General features: G+C 46.3%; 1 protein-coding gene across 6 annotated transcripts in view; it reads left to right on the forward strand.

The window, feature by feature from the left end:
• The window catches only part of LOC141051387 (uncharacterized), a 43,506-nt gene extending 21,905 nt beyond the window's left edge, over nucleotides 1–21,601 (forward strand). For 4 of the 6 annotated variants that reach the window (XM_073548334.1, XM_073548335.1, XM_073548337.1 and 1 more), the window contains 10 exons: nucleotides 379–528; nucleotides 658–837; nucleotides 920–1,043; nucleotides 1,127–1,224; nucleotides 11,769–11,918; nucleotides 12,048–12,227; nucleotides 12,311–12,434; nucleotides 12,518–12,615; nucleotides 12,810–12,900; nucleotides 20,403–21,601. In XM_073548334.1, coding sequence (XP_073404435.1) covers nucleotides 379–528; nucleotides 658–837; nucleotides 920–1,043; nucleotides 1,127–1,224; nucleotides 11,769–11,918; nucleotides 12,048–12,227; nucleotides 12,311–12,434; nucleotides 12,518–12,615; nucleotides 12,810–12,900; nucleotides 20,403–21,529 — 2,322 coding nt within the window. In that variant the 3' untranslated portion in view covers nucleotides 21,530–21,601. The remainder of the gene's footprint in view (nucleotides 1–378; nucleotides 529–657; nucleotides 838–919; nucleotides 1,044–1,126; nucleotides 1,225–11,768; nucleotides 11,919–12,047; nucleotides 12,228–12,310; nucleotides 12,435–12,517; nucleotides 12,616–12,809; nucleotides 12,901–20,402) is intronic. The other 2 variants (XM_073548336.1, XM_073548339.1) reach the window with 2 other exon arrangements.
• The last annotated feature ends 1,560 nt before the right edge of the window (nucleotides 21,602–23,161 follow it).

A 23,161-nucleotide genomic window follows, 5' to 3' on the forward strand; every position in this document is an offset into this window, starting at 1 on the left:
GACTCTGGCCAAATCTGTTTCTAGAGCCGTAGTAGAAGATGAAGATGTCGTCCTCACCATGAAGTAGTTATTTCTCATGTCGCGTGTAATGAATCTCTCCTGCAGTATTGCTAATGCCGATTCCAGTGTCTGTAAATGAGACGAGAATTAGCGTTATGGAAGATGAGTCTATGAGGAACGTGTTCAGCTGCCGACTCCGAGGAGGAAACTGCTTGTTGTCTGTGGCCTAAATATATAGGTTTTATTAGTAGATGTCAGGGAAGAAAACTAAACCCTGTAAGATAATAAATCTCCTCATATGTTTCCCTTATTATCTCCAGTAAGTGTATTATTACACAGGATTCTTATGATGTTACATCGGATCATCTTCTCATTCAGGTCTCTACAATATCGGATCCTCTCAGTGAAGATCTTCTATATAAGAGAATTTTCCTGATTTACCCATCAAAGATGGATATGGACAGAGACAAGATGGTGGAGAGGATCTTACACCTCGCCCTAGAGATCCTCTTCCGTCTCACTGGAGAGGTGAGAGATTCTGATGACGTCACATTCCATCATTCTTATCTATGGGAATAACAGATGGACAGAACTGGAGAGGTGAGGACTCTGGAAATGTCTGTAGTGAGATTTATTAATGTGTCTCTCCATTACCAGGATTACACAGTGGTGAAGAAGACCTCTAGTGATCGCTGTCAGGACCCTGTGTCTGAGGGATGGGGAAGACCCCTGAGCCCAATCACAGGGCCTCCACCTCACCCCCTGATCCATGAGGACATCAAAGACCAGAAGATCCTAGAACTCATCTACAAGATGAATGAGCTGCTGACTGGAGAGGTGACACTGCTGGGAATGCTGGGACATTATACAGTAACACTATGAAGGGATCGGGGGATGACGGTATCATTGTATGTGTCAGGTTCCTATAAGGTGTCAGGATGTCGCTGTCTATTTCTCCATGGAGGAGTGGGAGTATTTAGAAGGACGCAAAGATCAGTACAAGAACGTCATAATGGAGGTTCCCCAGCCCCTCACATCTCCAGGTAATAGACAGGACTAAATACACACGGCCTATAATTATCTGTATGTAGAGAATGAATTCAGTCCCTGTGTGTGTTTCCTCCAGATCTATCCAGTAAGAGGACAACACCAGAGAGATGTCCCCGTCCTCTTCTTCCACAGGACTGTAAACAAGAAGATCCCAATGCTCCTCAGGATCATCAGGTAGATGTAGAGAAGGTGTCAGGAGATCTCCCCTATGATGTGTAGACGGCTGTGAAGGTCTTGTGATCAGTCTTGTTTTATCCACCAGTATTATATGTTTTATATCTGTGTAATAAGAACGGTATATATTAATACTGACCCCTATGTGCCCCCATATATTAGTAATGTCCCCTATGTGCCCCGATATAGTAGTAATGCCACCTATGTGCCCCCATGTATTAGTAATGTCACCTATGTGCCCCATATATTAGTACTGTCCCCTATGTGCCCCCATATATTAGTTCTGTCCCCTATGTGCCTCCATATATTAGTAATGCCCCTTGTGTGCCCCCATATATTAGTAGTGCCCCCATATTAGTAATGCCCCCATATATTAGTAATGTCACCTATGTGACCCCATATATTAGTAATGCCACCTATGTGCCCCATACATTAATAATTCCACATGTCCCCCATATATTAGTAATGTCCCCTATGTGCCCCATATATTAGTAATGTCCCCTATGTGCCCCACATATTAGTAATGCCACCTATGTGCCCAATATATTAGTAATGTCCGCTATGTGCCCCATATATTAGTAATGTCCCCTATGTGCCTCCATATATTAGTTATGTCACCTGTGTCCCCATTTATTAGTAATGTCCCCTATGTGCCCAATATATTAGTAATGCCGCCTATGTGCCCCCATATATTAGTAATGTCACCTATGTGCCCCACATATTAGTAATAAATAAAATATTGACTGTCACATCCAAACATAAATTAGGTCTGAACAGGTGCTTTCCTAGAGTCGCCAATTCATATATACATTTAAACGAAATGCAGCACTCTGTAATGCTAAAGCATGAAATATGGAGATTGAATTGCATTACTGCACTAGAGATATGAAGAATTGAGAATGCTTAGCGCATAAATTGGCCAATTCATGTGTATCTGGCAGCCACGATAAGGCGATTCTCGTTGCCAGGACCTAATTCTAATCCTCTCTTAAGGTACTGTCACACTTAGCGATATCGCTAGCAATATCGCTATAACTTGTGACGTTATAGCGATATTGCTAGCGACATCGCTGTGTCTGATACTTACCTACAACCCGCTCCCCCGCTGGTTATCTCTCATCGTGCGAGAACGTCCTGGACCGCTTCTCGTCGTCAGCTTCCTGTGGAGAGACGAGCGTGGACGCGGGCGGGAGGACGCAGGATCACCTAGTGTGACAGGTAAGTAGCGACCCCCCGTCCCCAGCGATGTCGCTGGTGAGATCTGCCTGTGTGGCATCTCACTAGCGACCACTTAGCGATGTACCAGCAATCCTGACCGCGTCATATCGCTGGTCGGGATCGCTGGTACTTCGCTAAGTGTGACAGTACCTTTAGACTGAAGTCTATTTCTCTAGCAACCTTCCACGACAGCATAGGAGGTTGTCTCCCCGACCGGAGGCCTCCCGCAGCTCTCCGGTCTCTCCTTCTCCTGTTGCACGCCGTGCGGTGACCCGGAAGTGACGTCACGCGCAGTCACTTCCGGGGTATGTATGACAACTTCTTGTCATGGTGGCCCCCATTCAGCTTCCAGCGTGCGGAGCTCGCCAGCACTTGCTGTGCCTGCCCCGGGACCCAGGGAGGAGGAGGGGGAAAATGAAAATACTGCGCTGAGGGCAGGATTAACCCTTTATTAACCCGCCGGAAGACGCCGACAGGTAAGGCAAATCAGTCAGTATGTACGGTTCTTCCTGCCCTGCGTCTGCAGAGCCCAGCGCTGCCACAGTAAGTATAACTGGGGTGGGTCCTAGTGTTGCGATCTTGGGCTAGAGGTCCTCAAAATACTTCTCCTTTTCTTATAGGGAGAAAAGTCTGCCCACAAAAGCACCAATACCACCAGCAAGTCGGCCAAATGTGCCATATGCAGTGCAAAACTCCCCTCAAATAGGGCGAAAAAATTATGTCAAGCTTGCATAGACAGGGTGGTCAGGGCTGAACACCCGTCACTAATTAACGAAATTCGCAGCCTGGTTACTCACCAGGTTCAGACTTCCCTGGCCGCACTGTCCCCCCCTCCACCTCCTCCACTCCCTCCGATTGTGGGCTCACCACCCCCAAAAAAACGGAAAATTCAGTTGGAAGACTCAGAGTCTGAATCAGAAAAATCATATAATTCAGGCTCCGAAGATTGGGAACAACCGGGAACCTCTAATTCAGCCGAATCTAGGAGATACCTCCTTTCCACAGAATATGTGGAGGAGCTGGTCGGCGCAGTACGGGCCACCATGGAACTAGAGGATGAGCCTGTTAATCAGTCAGCACAAGACCGCATGTTCGGGGCATTCGAGGGACCCAAGCGAACAGCTTTCCCAGTACATAGGAGCATAGTAGATATGATCTCCCAGGAATGGGAGTACCCAGAGAAGAGCTACTCAGCCCCTTCGGAACTCAGGCATAGATTCCCCCTGGAGGGAGAGGAGTTTAAATGGGACATCCTGAAAGTTGATGTCCAGGTGGCGAGGGTGGTGAAGAAAACGGTCCTTCCTTTTGATGACGCGTCCCAGCTTAGAGACCCGATGGACCATAAAGCAGAGAGCCTCCTAAGGAAAGCCTTGGAAACCTCTTCTTTTTCCTTAAAGTCAGGGTTTGCGTCCACATGCGTGTCTAGGTCTCTCTTCCAATGGATAGAGGAACTAGAGTCATATTTTTCGGGGAACCTCAAGAGGTGACCTCCTGAACTCCCTTCCTATACTACAAAGAGCTACAGGCTTCTTTGGCGGATGCATCGATGGAGATGATCTGCACCTCTGCCAGGGCTATGGTACAGTCCAATTCTGCCAGACGTGCCCTCTGGCTTAAAACGTAAAACGTGGAGCAGGGATGTTACCTCCAAGGTGAAGCTCTGCTCTTTGCCCTTCACGGGTGAACATGTCTTCGGCCCGGCCTTAGATGAAATTCTTGAAAAGGCCACAGACAAAAAGAAGGTACTTCCTGAGCAGAGGACTCCAAAAAAGCGGCTTTTTCGAGCCCCCCAGAATTAACAATCCCAGCCGAGAGGTAAGGGAAAGTTGGGAAGATGGAGTTATGCTAAGGGGAGAGGCAGGAATATCCTGGTCCCCCAGCAGCAACAGCCACAAGAGAAGCAATGACTCGACCCCGGTGAGGGGAAGGCTTTCGAGGTTCTTTCACTCTTGGCAGTTGATTTCCAACAGCCCCTGGGTCCTCAGTGTGATCAAAGAAGGCCTACTACTAGAATTTGAATCCTTCCCCCCGCGGGGTATAAGAGTTACCTCCCTACCACCTCGGGAGACTATAGCACTAAAATCCGGCATTCAACTCCTTCTACAATCAAACGCAATTTCTCAGGTCCCTGTGGAGGAACAAGGAAGGGAGCATTATTCCAGGCTGTTCCTAGTGAAGAAACCCACAGGAGAGGCAAGAATAATAATAAATCTCAAGGGCCTCAACCGACATATCGCATATCGCAGATTCAAGATGGAGTCGGTAAAGACCGCAATTCCTCTGATAGGGCCGTCTTACTTCATGGCAACCATAGATCTGAAGGATGTCTATTTTCACATTCCTATACATCCTTCTCACAGGAAGTACCTAAGGTTTGCGATCCGTCAGGGTCCAGACATCCGGCACTATCAGTACAACGTACTTCCCTTTGGAATATCCTCTGCCCCTCGAGTATTTTCCAAAATTATGGCGGAAACTGTGTCCCACATCAGAAGCCAAGGTATATACATTGTACCCTACCTGGACGACCTGCTGATAATAGGAGCCTCATACCAGACTCTGGTAAACCAGGTGACCCAAACTCTGGGTATTCTCCAATCGCTGGGGTGGATCCCGAATATAGAAAAGTCGCAGATCCAACCCTCCCAGCAGATAAAATTCTTGGGAATCCTCCTATATTCAAGGAAACAAATGTCCTTCCTCCCGGAGCAACATCAGAGGTCCATAATTTCAAGAATCTCGAGCTTCAGGAAAGAGGTCCCCGACCCTCAGGTCAGCTATGTCCATACTAGGGTCAATGACCTCCTGCATCCAGTCGGTACCTTGGGCGCAGGCTCACTCCACAATACTCCAGTCCCATATCTTGCGAAACTGGAACAGAGATCACACCTGCCTGAACAAAAGAGTCCATACCCCAGGAAGAGTGAAAGCTTCGCTAGCATGGTGGATGGACAAATCTGTGCAGGGGAATCAACTGGTCCCAAATCCCCTTGGTCACGGTAACATCGGATGCCAGCAAAAAAGGCTGGGGAGCCGTAGTGTCCCAACAACCATTCCAGGGGTTGTGGAGCCAGAGAGTGAGTGCAAAGTCCTCAAACTTCAAGGAACTGAAGGCTGTGGAGGAAGCTCTCCTGGCGGCAAGACACCTACCGTATTTTTCCGACCATAAGACGCACTTTTTTCCCCAAAAATTTGGGGGGAAAGTGGGGGTGCGTCTTATGGTCGCAATATGCTAACCTCCGGGGCTCTGCGGTGCAGTGGTGGCGGCGGGCTGTGCTCCGGAGCAGGGGCGGCGGCTCCACCGGCATTTCCTCGCAGCCCGGAGGCCCCTGCACATCCCTTCCGGGAACATGGACGCCGGGAAGATGGCCGGGGTCGGCGCATGCGCAGGTTCAGATCTCGTCCCGAGATCTCAGGGGACGAGATCTCGTTGCCGAGATTTGAATCACGTCCCCCGAGATCTCGGGACGAGATATGAACCTGCGCATGCGCCGTCCCCAGACCGGCGGCCATCTTCCCGGCGGCCATGTTCCCGGAGGCCACCGCAACATGGCAGCGGCCAGCAAGGGATGTGCGGGGGCTTCCGGGCAGCGAGGAAATGCCGGCGGAGCCGCCGCCCCTGCACCGGAGCACAGCCCGCCGCCACCCTCACCCCGCAGAGCCCACCTGCCCCAGCTCAGCACAGCCCACCTGCCCCAGCACAGCTGCCCCAGCACAGCCCACCTGCCCCAGCCCCAGCGCAGCTGCCCCAGCACAACCCACCTGCCCCAGCACAGAGCCGCCACCGCACGAGCCTGGACCACTGAATGACTGCTGTGACTACTCCTCCACCTGTGCCGGATCCCTTCCCAGGTAAGCTGAATTCGGACTGTAAGACGGACCCCCATTTGACACATTATTTTTTTCCCTATTTTCCTTCTGAAAATTGGGGTGCGTCTTATGGTCCGGTGCGTCTTATAGTCCGAAAAATACGGTAGTTCAGGGCCATCATATCAGAGTCTACTCGGATAATGTAACAACAGTGGCCCATCTCAGACACCAAGGTGGTACAAGATCCAGCAGTCTAGAGGGCCTGTCTGGCCGAATATTTTCCTGGGCCGAAAGACACCTCCGGTCTCTAACAGCAGTCCACCTAAAGGGTACCTCCAATCTTCAGGCAGATTTCCTGAGCCGTAAATGCATCCAGCCTGGCGAGTGGAGCCTTAACGAAAAAATCTTTCAGAAGCTGGTCAACAGGTGGGGCCTCCCGGAGGTGGATCTACTGGCCTCAAGAGAAAATGCTCGGGTGAGAAACTATTTTTCCCTGAACCCCAGGGACAGATCCCTGGGGGGGTAGATGCCTTTGCCCATAAGTGGAGGTTTCGTCTGGCATATGCCTTACCGCCAGTTCCAATCCTTGCCGCAACCCTGAGGAAGATCCGTGAGGATCGAACCCAGACCATCCTAGTAGCTCCTCTATGGCCAAAAAGGAGCTGGTATTCTCTAATTACAGAGCTACAGGTAGAGGGGCCAGTCCTCCTACCCCTGGAAAACGACCTTCTCTTACAGGGCCCGCTACATCACCCAAACCTCCGGGGAATGAGGTTAGCGGCCTGATTACTGAGACCCAGATCTTGAGGGCCAAGGGTCTATCAGAGGCAGTAATAAACACCCTCCAGAAATCCCGGAAGCTGATCACCATTGCTATATATAACAAAATATGGAAAAAGTTTTCCTCATGGTGTCTGCCAGATTTGCCTGACCCAGGAAACCCTAACATTTTTCGTATCCTGGATTTCCTACAGAGGGGGCTTGAGCTAGGTCTAAAACCTAGCACACTGAAAATACAGATATCAGAATTAAGCTCCATGTTTGACTGTGACTTGGCCAATCACAGGTGGATAAGAAGATTCATTACATCAGCCACTAGGCTGCATCCAAAAAAGCTATTAAATCAAACAATATTCCGGACTAACATAATTTCTACTGCCGGAAAAAAGTGAAGAGATCCAGAAAAAATGTCTTTAATCAATTTATTAATAATATATTAAAAACAGAGAAAAATGCCCAAAAGGAGACGCAAAATACCCTACAGCAATCTTATATGAACAGGCATGATGATAATAAGGCACAAAAATCACACAAAAGCAGATATTGCACAATATAAGGGTTTAATAAAAGATGCAAATAATTCACACCAATCCTCAAAATGGTCTGCTATATATAAATGGTTAAATACCTAAATGAGTCTAAATCTAAGATCCCTAGGCGGCACAATGCATATAAAGTGTGAAATATAGCGGCAACATGACGGTGACGTCTAAGGCTAGTTTCACATTAGCGTTTACGGCCGCAGCGCCGGGCTGCGCACGGCCGCCGCTAAGCCCTGCCCACTGCCGCGCCTCCGCCGGTAGCTCCGCCTACGGACGCATGACGCTGCATGCGTCCTGTGTCTCCTATCTTTAGCACTGGGGACGCAGGCCGTGCGCAGTATGCGTTTGGCGGCGCATGTGTCCTTTTGACGGAGCGCACCAAATTGCAACCTGTTGCGTTTGGCGCTGGTCGGCGCAGCGTCAAAAGGACGCATGCGCCGCCAAACTCATACTGCGCACGGCCTCCGTCCCCAGTGCTAAAGATAGGGGACGCAGGACGCATGCAGCGTCATGCGTCCGCTGGCGGAGCTACCGGCGAAGGCGCGGCAGGGGGCGGGGCTTAGTAAACGCTAATGTGAAACTAGCCTTAGTCCTCATATTAATCTACCTACATGAACCGCTCCAAAATAGACCTAATTAAAAATAGTATAACCAAAATTGTATGCCTTAAATAACAATACTTGGTCACTGTAAGCTCAAAGAGACGTGGGCGCCGCAGCCTCCTCCACCCCAACGCGCGTTTCACAACAAGCTTCTTCCGGGGGCGCCCCCGGAAGAAGCTAGTTGCGGTTCCACCATGGGACTTGAACGTGGTTCTTACTGGACTCACTCAATCACCCTTTGAGCCCCTGCCATCCTGTACTTCTCAGCTGCTCTCCTGTAAGGTCGCCTTCCTTATAACAATAACCTCAGCAAGGCAAATAGGAGAGCTACAGGCTCTCTCAATCAGAGAACCCTACCTAACAGTCAGAGATGACTCCATAATTGTCTCCATTGATCCGTCTTTTCTACCAAAGGTCGTGTCGGACTTTCATAGATCACAGAATATAATTCTCCCCTCATTTTGTCAAAACCCAGCAAACCCTAAAGAAGAGGTGTTTCATACGCTGGACGTAAGGCGAATAATTCTCCACTACTTAGAGTGTGCCAAGCCTTATAGAATCGACCACAACCTATTCATCCATACCTCTGGTCCAAACAGAGGAAAGAAGGTGGCAAAAAACACTTGCCAATTGGATTAAAAAGGCTATCTCTGAAGCATACCTGGCGCAAAACATCACTCCCCTACAGGGATCAAAGCGCATTCAACACGATCTACCTCTACTTCATGGGCTGAGGGCAGGCGCATCTTCAGAGCAGATTTGTAAGGCAGCAACCTGGTCCTCCTTTCATATTTTTTCGAAACACTACAGGTTGGACCTTATGTCCAACAGGGATTTAGTCTTTGGCCGAAAAGTTCTTCAGGCCGTTGTCCCCCCCTAGTGCAGTATAGGTTGTTATGCCTCCTATGCTGTCGTGGAAGGTTGCTAGAGAAAATAGAATTAGACTTACCGGTAATTCGGTTTCTAGAAACCTTCCACGACGCCACTATTTCCCTCCCTGTAGTCTTGGACAAATTCTGAGAATCTTAAGGTAACCGGTGCTATGGTAATCAGTTATAAGTCACTGGTGAGAGGGAGGTGGGAGGGACCTCTTAACCTCTCGTGCTTCCTGTCCCCCATTAGGGCATGGAGACAACCTCCTATGCTGTCATGGAAGGTTTCTAGAAACCGAATTATCGGTAAGTCTAATTCTATTTTTTTTTTCTGGTATTTTTCTTGCAATATAGGAAAGCCTAAGGCCCGAAATAAACCCCATAAATCACTGTACACGGAGACTTTGGGATCAGATCATTTCTGTCCATGATGTTTGTGGAAACAAAAAAGCTTTTATAAAACTTCATCAAACTTCTGTGTGTGACTCAGAGCTGAGATCTAACGTGACAGAAGATTCCAGCGCGGGGAAGATGGGAAACCTTCATATAGACGGCCGGTTGGGATGGAGGCAGTGACCGACTCTGGCCAAATCTGTCTCTAGAGCCGTAGTAGAAGATGAATATGTCGTCCTCATCATGAAGGAGTTATTTCTCATCTTGCATGTAATGAATATCTCCTGCAGTATTGCTAATGCCGATTCCAGTGTCGGTAATGAGACGAGAATTAGCGTTATGGAAGATGAGTCTATGAGGAACGTGTTCAGCTGCCGACTCCGAGGAGGAAACTGCTTGTTGTCTGTGGCCTAAATATATAGGTTTTATTAGTAGACTAGCTGAAGAGCCCGGCGTTGCCCGGGCATATTATCTAACTGTGGGTCCCGCTCTCTCCCTTAACAGCCCCGCTCTCCACCTACCATCACACTCTCTCCTTCCCCAGCCCCGCTCTCCACCTACCATCACGCTCTCTCCTTCCACAGCCCCACTCTCCACCCGCAGTCCCATTCTATCCCTCCGCTGCGGCTCGCTACATCCGTGACCCGCTGTCCCTCCACAGCCCCGCTCTTTCCCTCCACAGCTCACCCCTAATATCCCACATCATCTCGTCAAAGCCACCGGACTACTACACCTAATATTCCACATCATCCCGTCAGCCAGAGCCACCGGACTACTACCCCTAATATCCCACATCATCCCGTCAGCCAGAGCCACCGGACTACTACCCCTAATATCCCACATCATCCCGTCAGCCAGAGCCACCGGACTACTACCCCTAATATCCCACATCATCCCGTCAGCCAGAGCCACCGGACTACTACCCCTAATATCCCACATCATCCCGTCAGCCAGAGCCACCGGACTACTACCCCTAATATCCCACATCATCCCGTCAGCCAGAGCCACCGGACTACTACCACTAATATCCCACATCATCCCGTCAGCCAGAGTCACCGGACTACTACCCCTAATATCCCACATCATCCCGTCAGCCAGAGCCACCGGACTACTACCCCTAATATCCCACATCATCCCGTCAGCCAGAGCCACCGGACTACTACCCCTAATATCCCACATCATCCCGTCAGCCAGAGCCACCGGACTACTACCACTAATATCCCACATCATCCCGTCAGCCAGAGTCACCGGACTACTACCCCTAATATCCCACATCATCCCGTCAGCCAGAGCCACCGGACTACTACCCCTAATATCCCACATCATCCCGTCAGCCAGAGTCACCGGACTACTACCCCTAATATCCCACATCATCCCGTCAGCCAGAGCCACCGGACTACTACCCCTAATATCCCACATCATCCCGTCAGCCAGAGCTACCAGACTACTACCCCTAATATCCCACATCATCCCATCAGCCAGAGCCACCGGACTACTACCCCTAATATCCCACATCATCCCGTCAGCCAGAGCCACCGGACTACTACCCCTAATATCCCACATCATCCCGTCAGCCAGAGTCACCGGACTACTACCCCTAATATCCCACATCATCCCGTCAGCCAGAGCCACCGGACTACTACCCCTAATATCCCACATCATCCCGTCAGCCAGAGCTACCAGACTACTACCCCTAATATCCCACATCATCCCATCAGCCAGAGCCACCGGACTACTACCCCTAATATCCCACATCATCCCTTCAGCCAGAGCCACCGGACTACTACCCCTAATATATGGGTATATGGGCAGGGAGGGGGTGATTCATTTCTGTCCTGTGCTCTCTGCTCCTTTCTGGGGGCAGACAATGGCTGGGAGCTTATGTTCCCAGGGATGCTAGATTTCTCCCACCATGGCAGTGTCTGCTGAGGTGTTGTCGCCTACATTCACTTTCGTATATAGAGATATGCTTTCGTTATGCTCCACACCCTTCTATCATTCACATTGCTGTTCCCCAGCTCACCTACCTCTCTGTCCTTCTCCCTCCTATAGACTTTCAGCCCTACATTTTTATTGAGCCCTGAATTTGAAGAAATGTCTCCCTCTACTGGTCTGCTTCGTGATACACACACACACACACACACACACACACACACACACACACACATACATACATACATTCACTTTTATATATAGAGATGTAAAGAAGAAAACTAAACCCTGTAAGATAATAAATCTCCTCCTATGTTTCCCTTATTATCTCCAGTAATTGTATTATTACACAGGATTCTTATGATGTTACATTAGATCATCTTCTTCTCATTCAGGTCTCTACAATATCGGATCCTCTCAGTGAAGATCTTCTATATAAGAGAATTTTCCTGATTTACCCATCAAAGATGGATATGGACAGAGACAAGATGGTGGAGAGGATGTTACACCTCACCCTAGAGATCCTCTTCCGTCTCACTGGAGAGGTGAGAGATTCTGATGACGTCACATTCCATCATTCTTATCTATGGGAATAACAGATGGACAGAACTGGAGAGGTGAGGACTCTGGGAATGTCTGTAGTGAGATTTATTATTTTGTCTCTCCATAACCAGGATTACACAGTGGTGAAGAAGACCTCTAGTGATCGCTGTCAGGACCCTGTGTCTGAGGGATGCGGAAGAGCCCTGAGCCCAATCACGGGGCCTCCACCTCACCCCCTGATCCATGAGGACATCAATGACCAGAAGATCCTAGACCTCATCTACAGGATGATTGAGCTGCTGACTGGAGAGGTGACACTGCTGGGAATGCTGGGACATTATACAGTAACACTATGAAGGGATCGGGGGGATGACGGTATCATTGTATGTGTCAGGTTCCTATAAGGTGTCAGGATGTCGCTGTCTATTTCTCCATGGAGGAGTGGGAGTATTTAGAAGGACGCAAAGATCAGTACAAGAACGTCATGTTGGAGGTTCCCCAGCCCCTCACATCACCAGGTAATAGACAGGACTAAAGACACACGGCCTATAATTATCTGTATGTAGAGAATGAATTCAGTCCCTGTGTGTGTTTCCTCCAGATCTATCCAGTAAGAGGACAACACCAGAGAGATGTCCCCGTCCTCTTCTCCCACAGGACTGTAAACAGGAAGATGCCAGTGCTCCTCAGGATCATCAGGTAGATGGAGAGAAGGTGTCAGGAGATCTCCCCTATGATGTGCAGACGGCTGTGAAGCTCTTGTGCTCAGTCTTGTTCTATCCACCAGTATTATATGTTTTATATCTGTGTAATGAGAGCGGTGGAGATGGCAGGATTAGAGCTGATCATAGATGGGACTTCTAAATCTGTGACTTTTACAATATTTGTTTCAGGGTGAAGATCTGACCCATATTAATACTACAGAGACATATGTGCGGGGTGATGAGCGGTGTAAAGAGGAGATTCCCACATATGACTACCCAGGTGAGTAGTGACCACTGACTGCAGAGACGTCACAGATTCCTCTCAGTCACCGGCTGTGGCTGCTTTATCGGTGGTGTAGTCCGGCCGTATCACAATCGTGTGATCACCATTTAGGTTCCCGACCACAACATTCTCCTCCTCCCAAAACTGTTCTATTGACTTTGGGCATTGAAAGCCCTTTTCTATAGAACTTACAACCTGTAGGATCCACCTATCCCCTGGGATTAGGAGACGCTGACCGTTACCTGCCCAGGACTGTAAACTACGAAGCCAAATGACAGCGTACGTAGAATGTGCTGACAAGTTAGAAAATCACTTCAAGAAAAGTATTATGATGGATCAGAGAAAGCGGAGGGTAATGATGGTGTTGGCTTCCTAGATCCCTGAGATCTTATTGGATGAATCTCCCTTCTCTCCCTTCTGTGCTCATGTGGCCCCTAAGAGACCAGGTCCAGTCTTTCTGGCCAAACTTCGCTTTTATGATCGACAACAGTAAATCTTTATTTGAAGTTTTCAGTTAATGAGATTTTCGTGCTCTAGGGCGGGGCTGTGGGCGGGGCTTTATGTGGCGCTCTGCATACACAGCGAATAGGCCTCCTTACCTTGACAAGCCAGAGCTGGTATGTCACTCTCCACAAGGAGAAACCTTATCCCTTATAAAAAAAATATTGGAATATTTTAAAAAAAGATGTGATTCTTGGGAAAATGCTTCCTTGTGAACCAGGAATAACTTTTAGGAGAGGGGCGACAGTGAAAAATATTGTAGCTCGAAGTAAATTAGAGGTTACAAAAATAAAAAATATGAAAGGAAATAATACCAATGTGAATGGAGGGAAGGTAACTACGGGAGTATACAGGTGCTCTTCAAACAAAGTACCGTATATACGCGCGTATAAGCCGAGATTTTCAGCCCATTTTTTGGGTGCTGAAAGTCCCCCACTCGGCTTATACGCGAGTCATATAGCCAGGGGGTAGTTGGGGGAGCGGGGGTGTCAGATCATACTGACCCCACTGGCACATCTCTGCAGTGCCCCTGCTTGTCCCACGGTCTCCCTTCCTTCCTACAGCAGTCACATGGTACCGCCCATTAAAGTCATGAATATGCACATATTTATGACTTTAATGAGCGGTACCACATGACCGCTGAAGCAAGGAAGGGAGAACGGGGCTGCAGAGACGCGCCAGTGGGAGGTAAGTATATGCTATATTCACCTGTCCCAGTTCCAACGCTGCTCGCCGATGTGTGCCCGCCGGGTCAGTGATGTTCAGGCAACAGAGGGCGCGCTGACGTAGTCAGTGAGCGCCCTCTGCCAGAACAGTCACAGACAGGGACCGGCGGGCAGACAGCGGTGAGCAGCGTTGGAACCGGGAAATGTGAATATCTCAGGTGGCGGGTCCTGAGCCAGCGGCGACACCTGTCCCCCATAGCGCGCCGGTGTCTCCTGCTCAGCATACCGGCACCTGGCCCCCAGGGACAAGAGGTGAGTATGTCTTTTTTTTTTTTTTTTTTAATACCTGCAGTAGCGGCAGCAGCAATATATGGGGGCATACTCTATGGGGCATCATATGGGGGCATATTCTTTTTTTTAAACCAGTTATTTTTATTTAGGTTTCAAAAGATTTTAAACAATAAACAGTGGATATCAATATACATGTAACAATTCACATATCTTGTAATAATACAATCAAAGCCATCCCCCCCTCCCCCAATACTCCTTATGCCGGGCATACTTGAGAGTCTTAGCAATCATATCACCGCCATCCAGGCGGACCATATTTTTTCGAAAGTTCCTTCACCATGCCTTTGCCTGTAAATGCTTTCCTCTAAATGCATTACCGTACGTGTCTGAGCCATAAATTCCCTCCTAGTGGGGGGTTATATGGGGGCATATTCAATGGAGCATCTTATGGGGCAGCATAAGGGGGCATATTCAATGGAGCATCTTATGGGGGCATAGTAAATGGAGCATCTTATGGAGGCATCGTATAGGGCAGCATATGGGGGCATATTCAATGGAGCATCTTATGGGGGCAGCATATGGGGGCATATTCAATGGAGCATCTTATGGGGGCATATTCAATGGAGCATCATATGGGGGCATATGCAATGGAGCATCTTATGGGGGCAGCATATTCAATGGAGCATCTTATGAGGGTAGCATATGGGGGTATATTTAATGGAGCATCGTATGGGGGCAGCATATGAGGGCATATTCAATGGAGCATCTTATAGGGACAGCATATGGGGGCATATTCTATGGAGCATCTTATGGGGCCTATTTTATGGAACATCTTATGGGGCCTATTTTATGGAGCATTTAATGGGGCAGCATATGGGGCATAATCTATGGAACATCTTATGGGGCCATAACCTTTATGGAGCAGCATATGGGGCATATTCTATGTAGCATCTTATGGGGCCATTATTAACCTTTGTGCAGCATTATATGGGGCGTATTTTGTATGGAGCATTATATGGGACTTCTGATTCAATATGGCTATTCAAAAACATTTAACCTACTGATGTCTCAATTAATTTTACTTTTATTGGTATCTATTTTTACTTTTGAAATTTGCCAGTAGCTTCTGCATTTTCCACCCTAGGCTTATATGTGAGTCAATAAGTTTTCCCAGTTTTTTGTGGCAAAATTAGGGGGGGGGTCGGCTTATACACGAGTATATACGGTAAATGTTGTAAGATCATTGACCATGGAGCAAGGAGTATTCGATCTAATACCACTGGGGGAACAATTAAAATAAATCAGAGTCTCAGATATAGGACAGATTTTGTTATCTATGTAGTGACTTGCAGATGCGGGCTTCAATACGTGGGACGAACTTCCCAGGAACTGAGTGCCCGGATGAACAGTCACCGCTATAATTCAAAGAACGGGCACATTAAACATAGTCTGTCCCGTCATCTTCTGCTGAAGCACAAAAATGCTTCTGTATCACGGTTACACCATTGGAACATATACCAAAAGGGGTTAATAATAGGAATAAATTATTAAATCGAAAGAAGTCCTATTGGATATATAGGCTACCAAGCCTCTATCCAAACGGACTTAATGACGTCGTAGAGAATGTGTAAGGGATTGTCACGGGTAAGACAGTCGTTTTAGGGTATGTGCACACATTGCAGATTTGCCTGCAGAATTTTCTGCACAGAATCTGCACCTCTTGGCAGAAAACGCAGGTAAAAATCCATGCGTTTTTGATGCAGATTTTCCTGCAGATTTGTATGCGTTTTTGTAAACTAAATAAAGATGTTATTTAACCCCTTTATGACATCGGACGTACTATCCCGTCCACGGTACCCGGGCCCCTATGGCTGGGGACAGGATAGTACGTCATCGAGATCAGCGGCGCCCCCGGGGGGAGCGCCGCTGATCGCGGCCGGGTGTCAGCTGATTATCACAGCTGACACCCGACACCGTGTTTGCGTTCACGGACCACCTCCGGCACATTAACCCCCGGCACACTGCGATCAAACATGATCGCAGTGTACCGGAGGTTTAGGGAAGCATCGGCAGGGAGGGGGCTCCCTCCGTGCTTCCCTGAGACCGCCACAGCAGCGCGTTGTGCAGTGCTGCTGGGAGGGCTCCATCCCTGCAGACCCCGGATCCAATATGGCCGCAGGGGCCTGCAGGGAGGCGGCTTCCTCAGTGCCTGCAGAGCGCAGGTATGAGGAAGCCTTGTGTAGTGTCTGTCAGATCGCTGATCTGTCAGCACTGTGTGACGTGTCAGATCAGCGATCTGACACAAGACAGTGATGTCCCCCCTGAGACAAAGTAATAAAGTGTAAAAAAAAAAAAAATCGCTTAATAAAAAAAAATATTCCCTAATTCATTTTTTTGGAAATAAAAAAAAAAACAAAAGTACACATATTTAGTATCGCCGCGTCCGTAACGACCCGCCCTATGAAACTGTCCTACTAGTTAACCCCCTTAGTGAACCCCTTAAAAAATAAAAAACAGCAAAAAATAATGCTTTATCATCATACTGCCGAACAAAAAGTGCAATAATGCGCAATCAAAAAGACGCATATAAATATCCATGGCACTGCTGAAAACGTCATCTTGTCCCGCAAAAAAATGAGCCGCCATACAGCATCATCAGCGAAAAAATAAAGTTATAGCTCACAGAATAAAGCGATGCAAAAATAATTATTTTTTATATAATTGTTTTTATTATATAAAAGCGCCAAAACATAAAAAAAAGACGTAAATGAGGTATCGCTGTAACCGTACTGACCCGAAGAATAAAACCGCTTTATCAATTTTACCGCACACGGAATGGTGTAAACGCACCCCCCCAAAGAAATTCATGAATTGCTGGTTTTTGTTCATTCTGCCTCCCAAAAATCGTGACAAAAAGCGATCAAAAAAATGTCACGTGCCCGAATGTGGTACCAATAAAAACGTCAACTTGTCCCACAAAAAACAAGACCTCACTTGACTTTGTGGGCCAAAATGTAGTGATGCAAAAGCTATCTTTTGCAATAAAAAGCGTGTTTTAGCGTATGACAGCTGCCAAACATAAAAATCCGCTATAAATAGTAAATCAAACCCCCCGCTATCACCCCCTTAGTTAGGGCAAAATAATAAAATAAAGTATTTATTTCCATTTTCCGGTTAGGGTTGGGGCTAAAGTTAGGGTTTGGATTAGGGTTAGTTTTATGGCTAGGGTTATAGTTAGGACTGGGGTTAGGGGTATGTTGGGGTTAGGGTTGGCGTTAGAATTGGAGTGTTTCCACATCAGGGGCTCTCCAAACGTGAAATGGCATCCAATCTCAATTCCAGACAATTTTGCATTGAAAAGTCAAATGGCGCTTCTTCCCTTCCGAGCTCTGCTGTGCGCCCAAACAGTGATTTACCCCCACATTCACTATCGTTCATAAGTTTGGGGTCACCCAGACAATTTTGTGTTTTCCATGAAAACTCATACTTTTATTAATCAAATGAGTTGCCAAATGCATTTAAAATCTCGTCCAGCCATTGACAAGGTTCGGAAAAAAGATTATTTGAAATAATAATTTTCTCCTTCAGACTTTGCTTTCGGCACAGAATGCTCCTTTGCAGCAGTTCCAGCATTGCAGACCTTTGGCATTCTAGCAAGTAATTTGCTGCGGTAATCTGGAGACATTTCACCCCATGCTTCCAGAAACCCCTCCCACAAGTTGGTTTGGCTTGGTGGCACTTTTTGCTCATCATACTGTCAAGCTGCTCCCATTACAGCTCAATGGGGTTGAGATCTGGTGACTGCGCTGGCCACTCCATTACAGATAGAATACCAGCTGCCGGCTTCTTCCCTAAATAGTTCCTGCATAATTTGGAGGTCTGCTTTGGGTTATTGCCCTGTTGTAGGATGAAATTGGCTCCAATCAAGCGCTGTCCACAGGGTATGGCATGGCGTTGCAAAATGGTGTGATAGCCTTCCTTATTCAAAATCCCTTTTACCTTGTACAAATCTTCCACTTCACCAGCACCAAAGCAACCCCAGACCATCACATTACCTCCACCATGCTTGACAGATGGCATCAGGCACTCTTCCTGCATCTTTTCAGTTGTTCTGCATCTCACAAATGTTCTTCTGTGTGATCCAAACACCTCAAACTTGGATTCGTCTGTCCATAACACTTTTTTCCAATCTTCCTCTGTCCAATGTCTGTTCTTTTGCCCATATTAATCATTTCCTTTTATTAGCCAGTCTCAGATATGGCTTTTTCTTTGCCACTCTGCCCTGAAGGCCAGCATCCCGGAGTCGCCTCTTCACTGTAGACGTTAACACTGGCGTTTGTGTGTACTATTTAATGAAGCTGCCAGTTGAGGACCTGTGAGGCGTCGATTTCTCAAACTACAGACTCTAATGTACTTGTCTTGTTGCTCAGTTGTGCAGCGGGGCCTCCCACTTCTCTTTCTACTCTGGTTAGAGCCTGTTTGTGCTCTCCTCTGAAGGGAGTAGAACACACCGTTGTAGGAAATCTTCAGTTTCTTGGCAATTTCTTGCATGAAATAGCCTTCATTTCTAAGAACAAGAATAGACTGTCGAGTTTCACATGAAAGTTCTATTTTTCTGGCCATTTTGAGAGTTTAATGGAACCAAGAAATGTAATGCTCCAGATTCTCAACTAGCTCAAAGGAAAGTCAGGTTTATAGCTTCTCTAATCAGCCAAACTGTTTTCAGCTGTGCTAACATACTTGCACAAGGGTTTCCAAGGGTATTCTAACCATCCATTAGCCTTCTTACACAGTTAGCAAACACAAAGTCTCATAAGAACACTGGAGTGATGGTTGTTGTAAATGGACCTCTATACACCTATGAAGATATTGCATTACAAACCAGACGTTTGCCGCTACAATAGTCATTTACCACATTAACAATGTATAGAGTGTATTTCTGAATCATTTAATGTTAGCTTCATTGGAAAAAACTGCGCTTTTCTTTCAAAAATAAGGAAATTTCTAAGTGACCCTAAACTTTTGAACTGTAGTGTATAGAGTATCTGCAACGTTTTTTGGGGTCCAATTTGTCCTGTTACTCTTGTGAAAATAAAAAATCGGGGGCGAAAAGATCATTTTTGTAAAAAAAAAAAAAAAATGATTTTTTATTTTTATGGCTGTACATAATAAACTTCTGTGATGCACTTGGGGGTTCAAAGTGCTAACTATACATCTAGATAAGTTCCTTATGGGGTCTAGTTTCCAAAATGGTGCCACTTGTGGGGAGTTTCCAGTGTTTAGGCACATCAGGGGCTCTCCAATGGAGACATGGCGTCCGATGTCAATTCCAGCCAATTTTGCATTGAAAAGTCAAACAGCGCTCCTTTCCCTTTCGAGCTCCGTCATGCGCCCAAACAGTGGTGTACCTGCATATATGGGATATCAGCGTACTTAGGAAAAATTGTGCAACAACATTTGGGGTCCAATTTCTCTGGTACCCTTGATAGAAAAAAAAAAAAAATTGGATCTTAAGTACATTGTTTTGTGAAAGAAAGTACATTTTTTTTTTAATTTTTTTTTTTTTTTTAACATTCCAAAAATTCCTGTGAAGCACCTGAAGGTTCTTGAATGTGGTTTTGAGCACCTTGAGGGGTGCAGTTTTTAAAATGGTGTCACTTTTGGGTATTTTCTATCATGTAGACGCCTCAAAGTGACTTCAAATGTGATGTGGTCTCTAAAAAAACAAATGGTGTAAAAATGTGAAATCGCTGGTCAACTTTTAACCCTTAACTTTCTAACAAATCAAAATTTGGTTCCAAAATTGTGCTGATGTAAAGTAAAGATGTGGGAAATGTTACTTATTAAGTATTTTGTGTGACGTATCTGTGATTTACGGGCATGAAAATTCAAAGTCGGAAAATTGCGAAATTTTCAATCTTTCCGCCAAATTTCCGTGTTTTTTCCACAAACGCAAGTCATATCACATTTAAGTTGAAATGTTCAAAAGTATAAAACTCAAGGATATTTTATAAAAAAAAATAATAATTTTTTTTATCTTAGCAGATGACTGTACCAGGAGATCAGAGGGACAGGTGACTCCAGATATACCATCATCCATTCACAGCAAAGATCTGTCTTCTGATCCTATGAAACAGGTCCCAACTTCTGATTCATTACCGACTACAAAGGAACATCAAAGTCACAAAAGAGGCATTAAAAAACAAACTGCTCCTAAAGCAAATAAGTCACGTTCATGTTCAGAATGTGGGAAATGTTTTAAGTATAAATCAGATCTTGTTAATCACCAGAGAACCCACACAGGGGAGAAGCCTTTTTCCTGTTCAGAATGTGGGAAACGTTTTTCACGGAAATCAAATTTTGTTACCCACCAGAGAACTCACACAGGGGAGAAGCCTTTTTCATGTTCAGAATGTGGCAAATGTTTTAAGATGAAATCGTCTCTTGATAGACACCAGATAACTCACACAGGGGAGAAGCCTTTTTCCTGTTCAGAATGTGGGAAATGTTTTAACCAGAAATCGGCTCTTGATAGACACCGTAGAACTCACACTGGGGAGAAGCCTTTTTCTTGTTCAGAATGTGGGAAATGTTTTAAACATAAATCAGAGCTTGTTCCTCACCAGCGAACTCACACAGGGGAGAAGCCTTTTATTTGCTCAGAATGTGGGAAATGTTTTAAGCTGAAAAGAGATTTGGTTAAGCACCAGAGAACTCACACAGGGGAGAAGCCTTTTTCCTGTTCAGAATGTGGGAAATGTTTTGCACAAAGATCACATTTTGTTACCCACCAGAGAACTCACACAGGGGAGAAGCCTTTTTCATGTTCAGAATGTGGGAAATGTTTTTACCAGAAATCAGATTTGGTTAAGCACCTGAGAACTCACACAGGGGAGAAGCCTTTTTCATGTTCAGAATGTGGGAAATGTTTTAAACATAAATCAGAGCTTGTTCCTCACCAGAGAACTCACACAGGGGAGAAGCCCTTTTCATGTTCAGAATGTGGGAAATATTTTAACCGGAAAGAGAATCTTGCTAAACATCAGAGCAGTCACACAGGGGAGAAGCCCTTTTCATGTTCAGAATGTGGGAAATATTTTAACCGGAAAGAGAATCTTGCTAGACATCAGAGCAGTCACACAAAGGAGAAGCTTTTTTCATTTTCTTAATATGGGAAATATTTTACTTGGAAATAAACTGTTAATAAACATCAGAGCCACTGTGCTTCCCTATAAACTTTATTCATTTCTGTGCATGGTTCGTGTGGTGTAACAAAAAGTGAGTCTTGACACCGCTGATGAGGAGACGGCACGCCAGCAGTGTCAGTGGAGTTTTAGTCTTCCAATGAGAAATCGTCCAGACCTGAATAAGTAAGATGATTTGTTCTTTATTGATCATGCCGGCATGGAGAGAGAATGACGGCCGCACCAGATGTGAGCAGTCACCTGTCTGACCCAATATAGATTCTTAGAGTTTAAGTAGAAGAACAGAAAGGCATTCAAAATACAAAGTTTGCAAAATAGTACATATGATGGAATATGCTTAACTGTCAGCTTCCCTTATCTACGTTACCAGAGAAGTAAAAGGGATGACAGTTTATTTGTACGCAAGACAAGGAAAGTAAACTAAGCATTCACAAAAGGAACACCCATGTCTTCTCAACACGTCAGCTGAAAGGAGTTTCTAAGTCTAGGAGCAGAAATGTCATACATGCAATCATGTGTATATATTCATACATAAAAGAAAGGACTCTATAACAATTATTACAACATTCCCTCATCTTGTAATAAAATCATTTATCTGTACACATTGGGGACAGATTTCTTTTTCACAGATTTCACAGAAGATCTTCATTCCTTGATACATACAACCAGTCTTTGAACAAGTCCTCTAAGGCTGGAGTCACACACAACGTAATAAAAAATCGGTCCGATTTTGACGGACCACAATCGCACAAATGTTTCATGAACAGTGATCTGTCTGTCATCCGATTTTCATGCGAGGATGTGATCTTCTCGCATCTGAGCGTCCGTGTGACATCCGTCTGGCGAGATTTAGTCGGCGGCTTGCAAAATGGACATATAATGGAGCCCAATGACACAAATGTATAAGTTCTACATAGCATAATAGCCGCTAAATCAATTGCCGGCTTCTGTAAAATCATTCCAAAACCCGACATGAAATGGCACATGGTTTACATACAGTTAGCCATTTCATTTATTTTTTTTTCTATGTCTTTGACTAATAATTAGATTAGGGTTTGTGTGCAAAATTTGGGACATGTACATGTTAAATTAAGGGGTTAATTCATTGAAAAGAAATAGCGTGGGCTCCCGCAGCAATTTCTCACCAAGAGAGGTAAAGCCAGGGAGTGAGGGAAGAGATGTGAGAGTCTCCTGAAGTGAGTGTCCCTCACTGCTGAGTATTTGGGGCAGTGTAGCAGGAAGTGGGTCTCATCCTCCAGGGCCTCCTGGTCACAGTGTTGACACAGTCTTTGCTCCCTGGGCTTGTAGCTCTGCCTGTGTCGGCTGGATTCGATGACCAGACTGTGGGCACTGAGTCTATATCGGCTCAGGATCTTGCGGTCTCTGGGGACCGGGAGTTTCTCCAGATATGGGGCCAGTCTGTAGTCTCTGTAGACTCTGGTACTTGGTCCGTTTCTGTGAGCTGATGATGTCGTTCTTCCAGTCACTCACGTACCTCTCCTGGCCTTAGTCAACCATCTTCCTGATTCTGGCTTTTGTCAGGTTGTTGTGATTGGTGTTCTGGTCAGGTTGGGTTTGGGTGAGCTGTTCCGAGGA

This window comes from Dendrobates tinctorius, unplaced genomic scaffold (genome assembly GCF_039654945.1).
Source record: "Dendrobates tinctorius isolate UK_male_01 unplaced genomic scaffold, ASM3965494v1 ptg000157l, whole genome shotgun sequence".
NCBI lineage: Eukaryota > Metazoa > Chordata > Amphibia > Anura > Dendrobatidae > Dendrobates > Dendrobates tinctorius.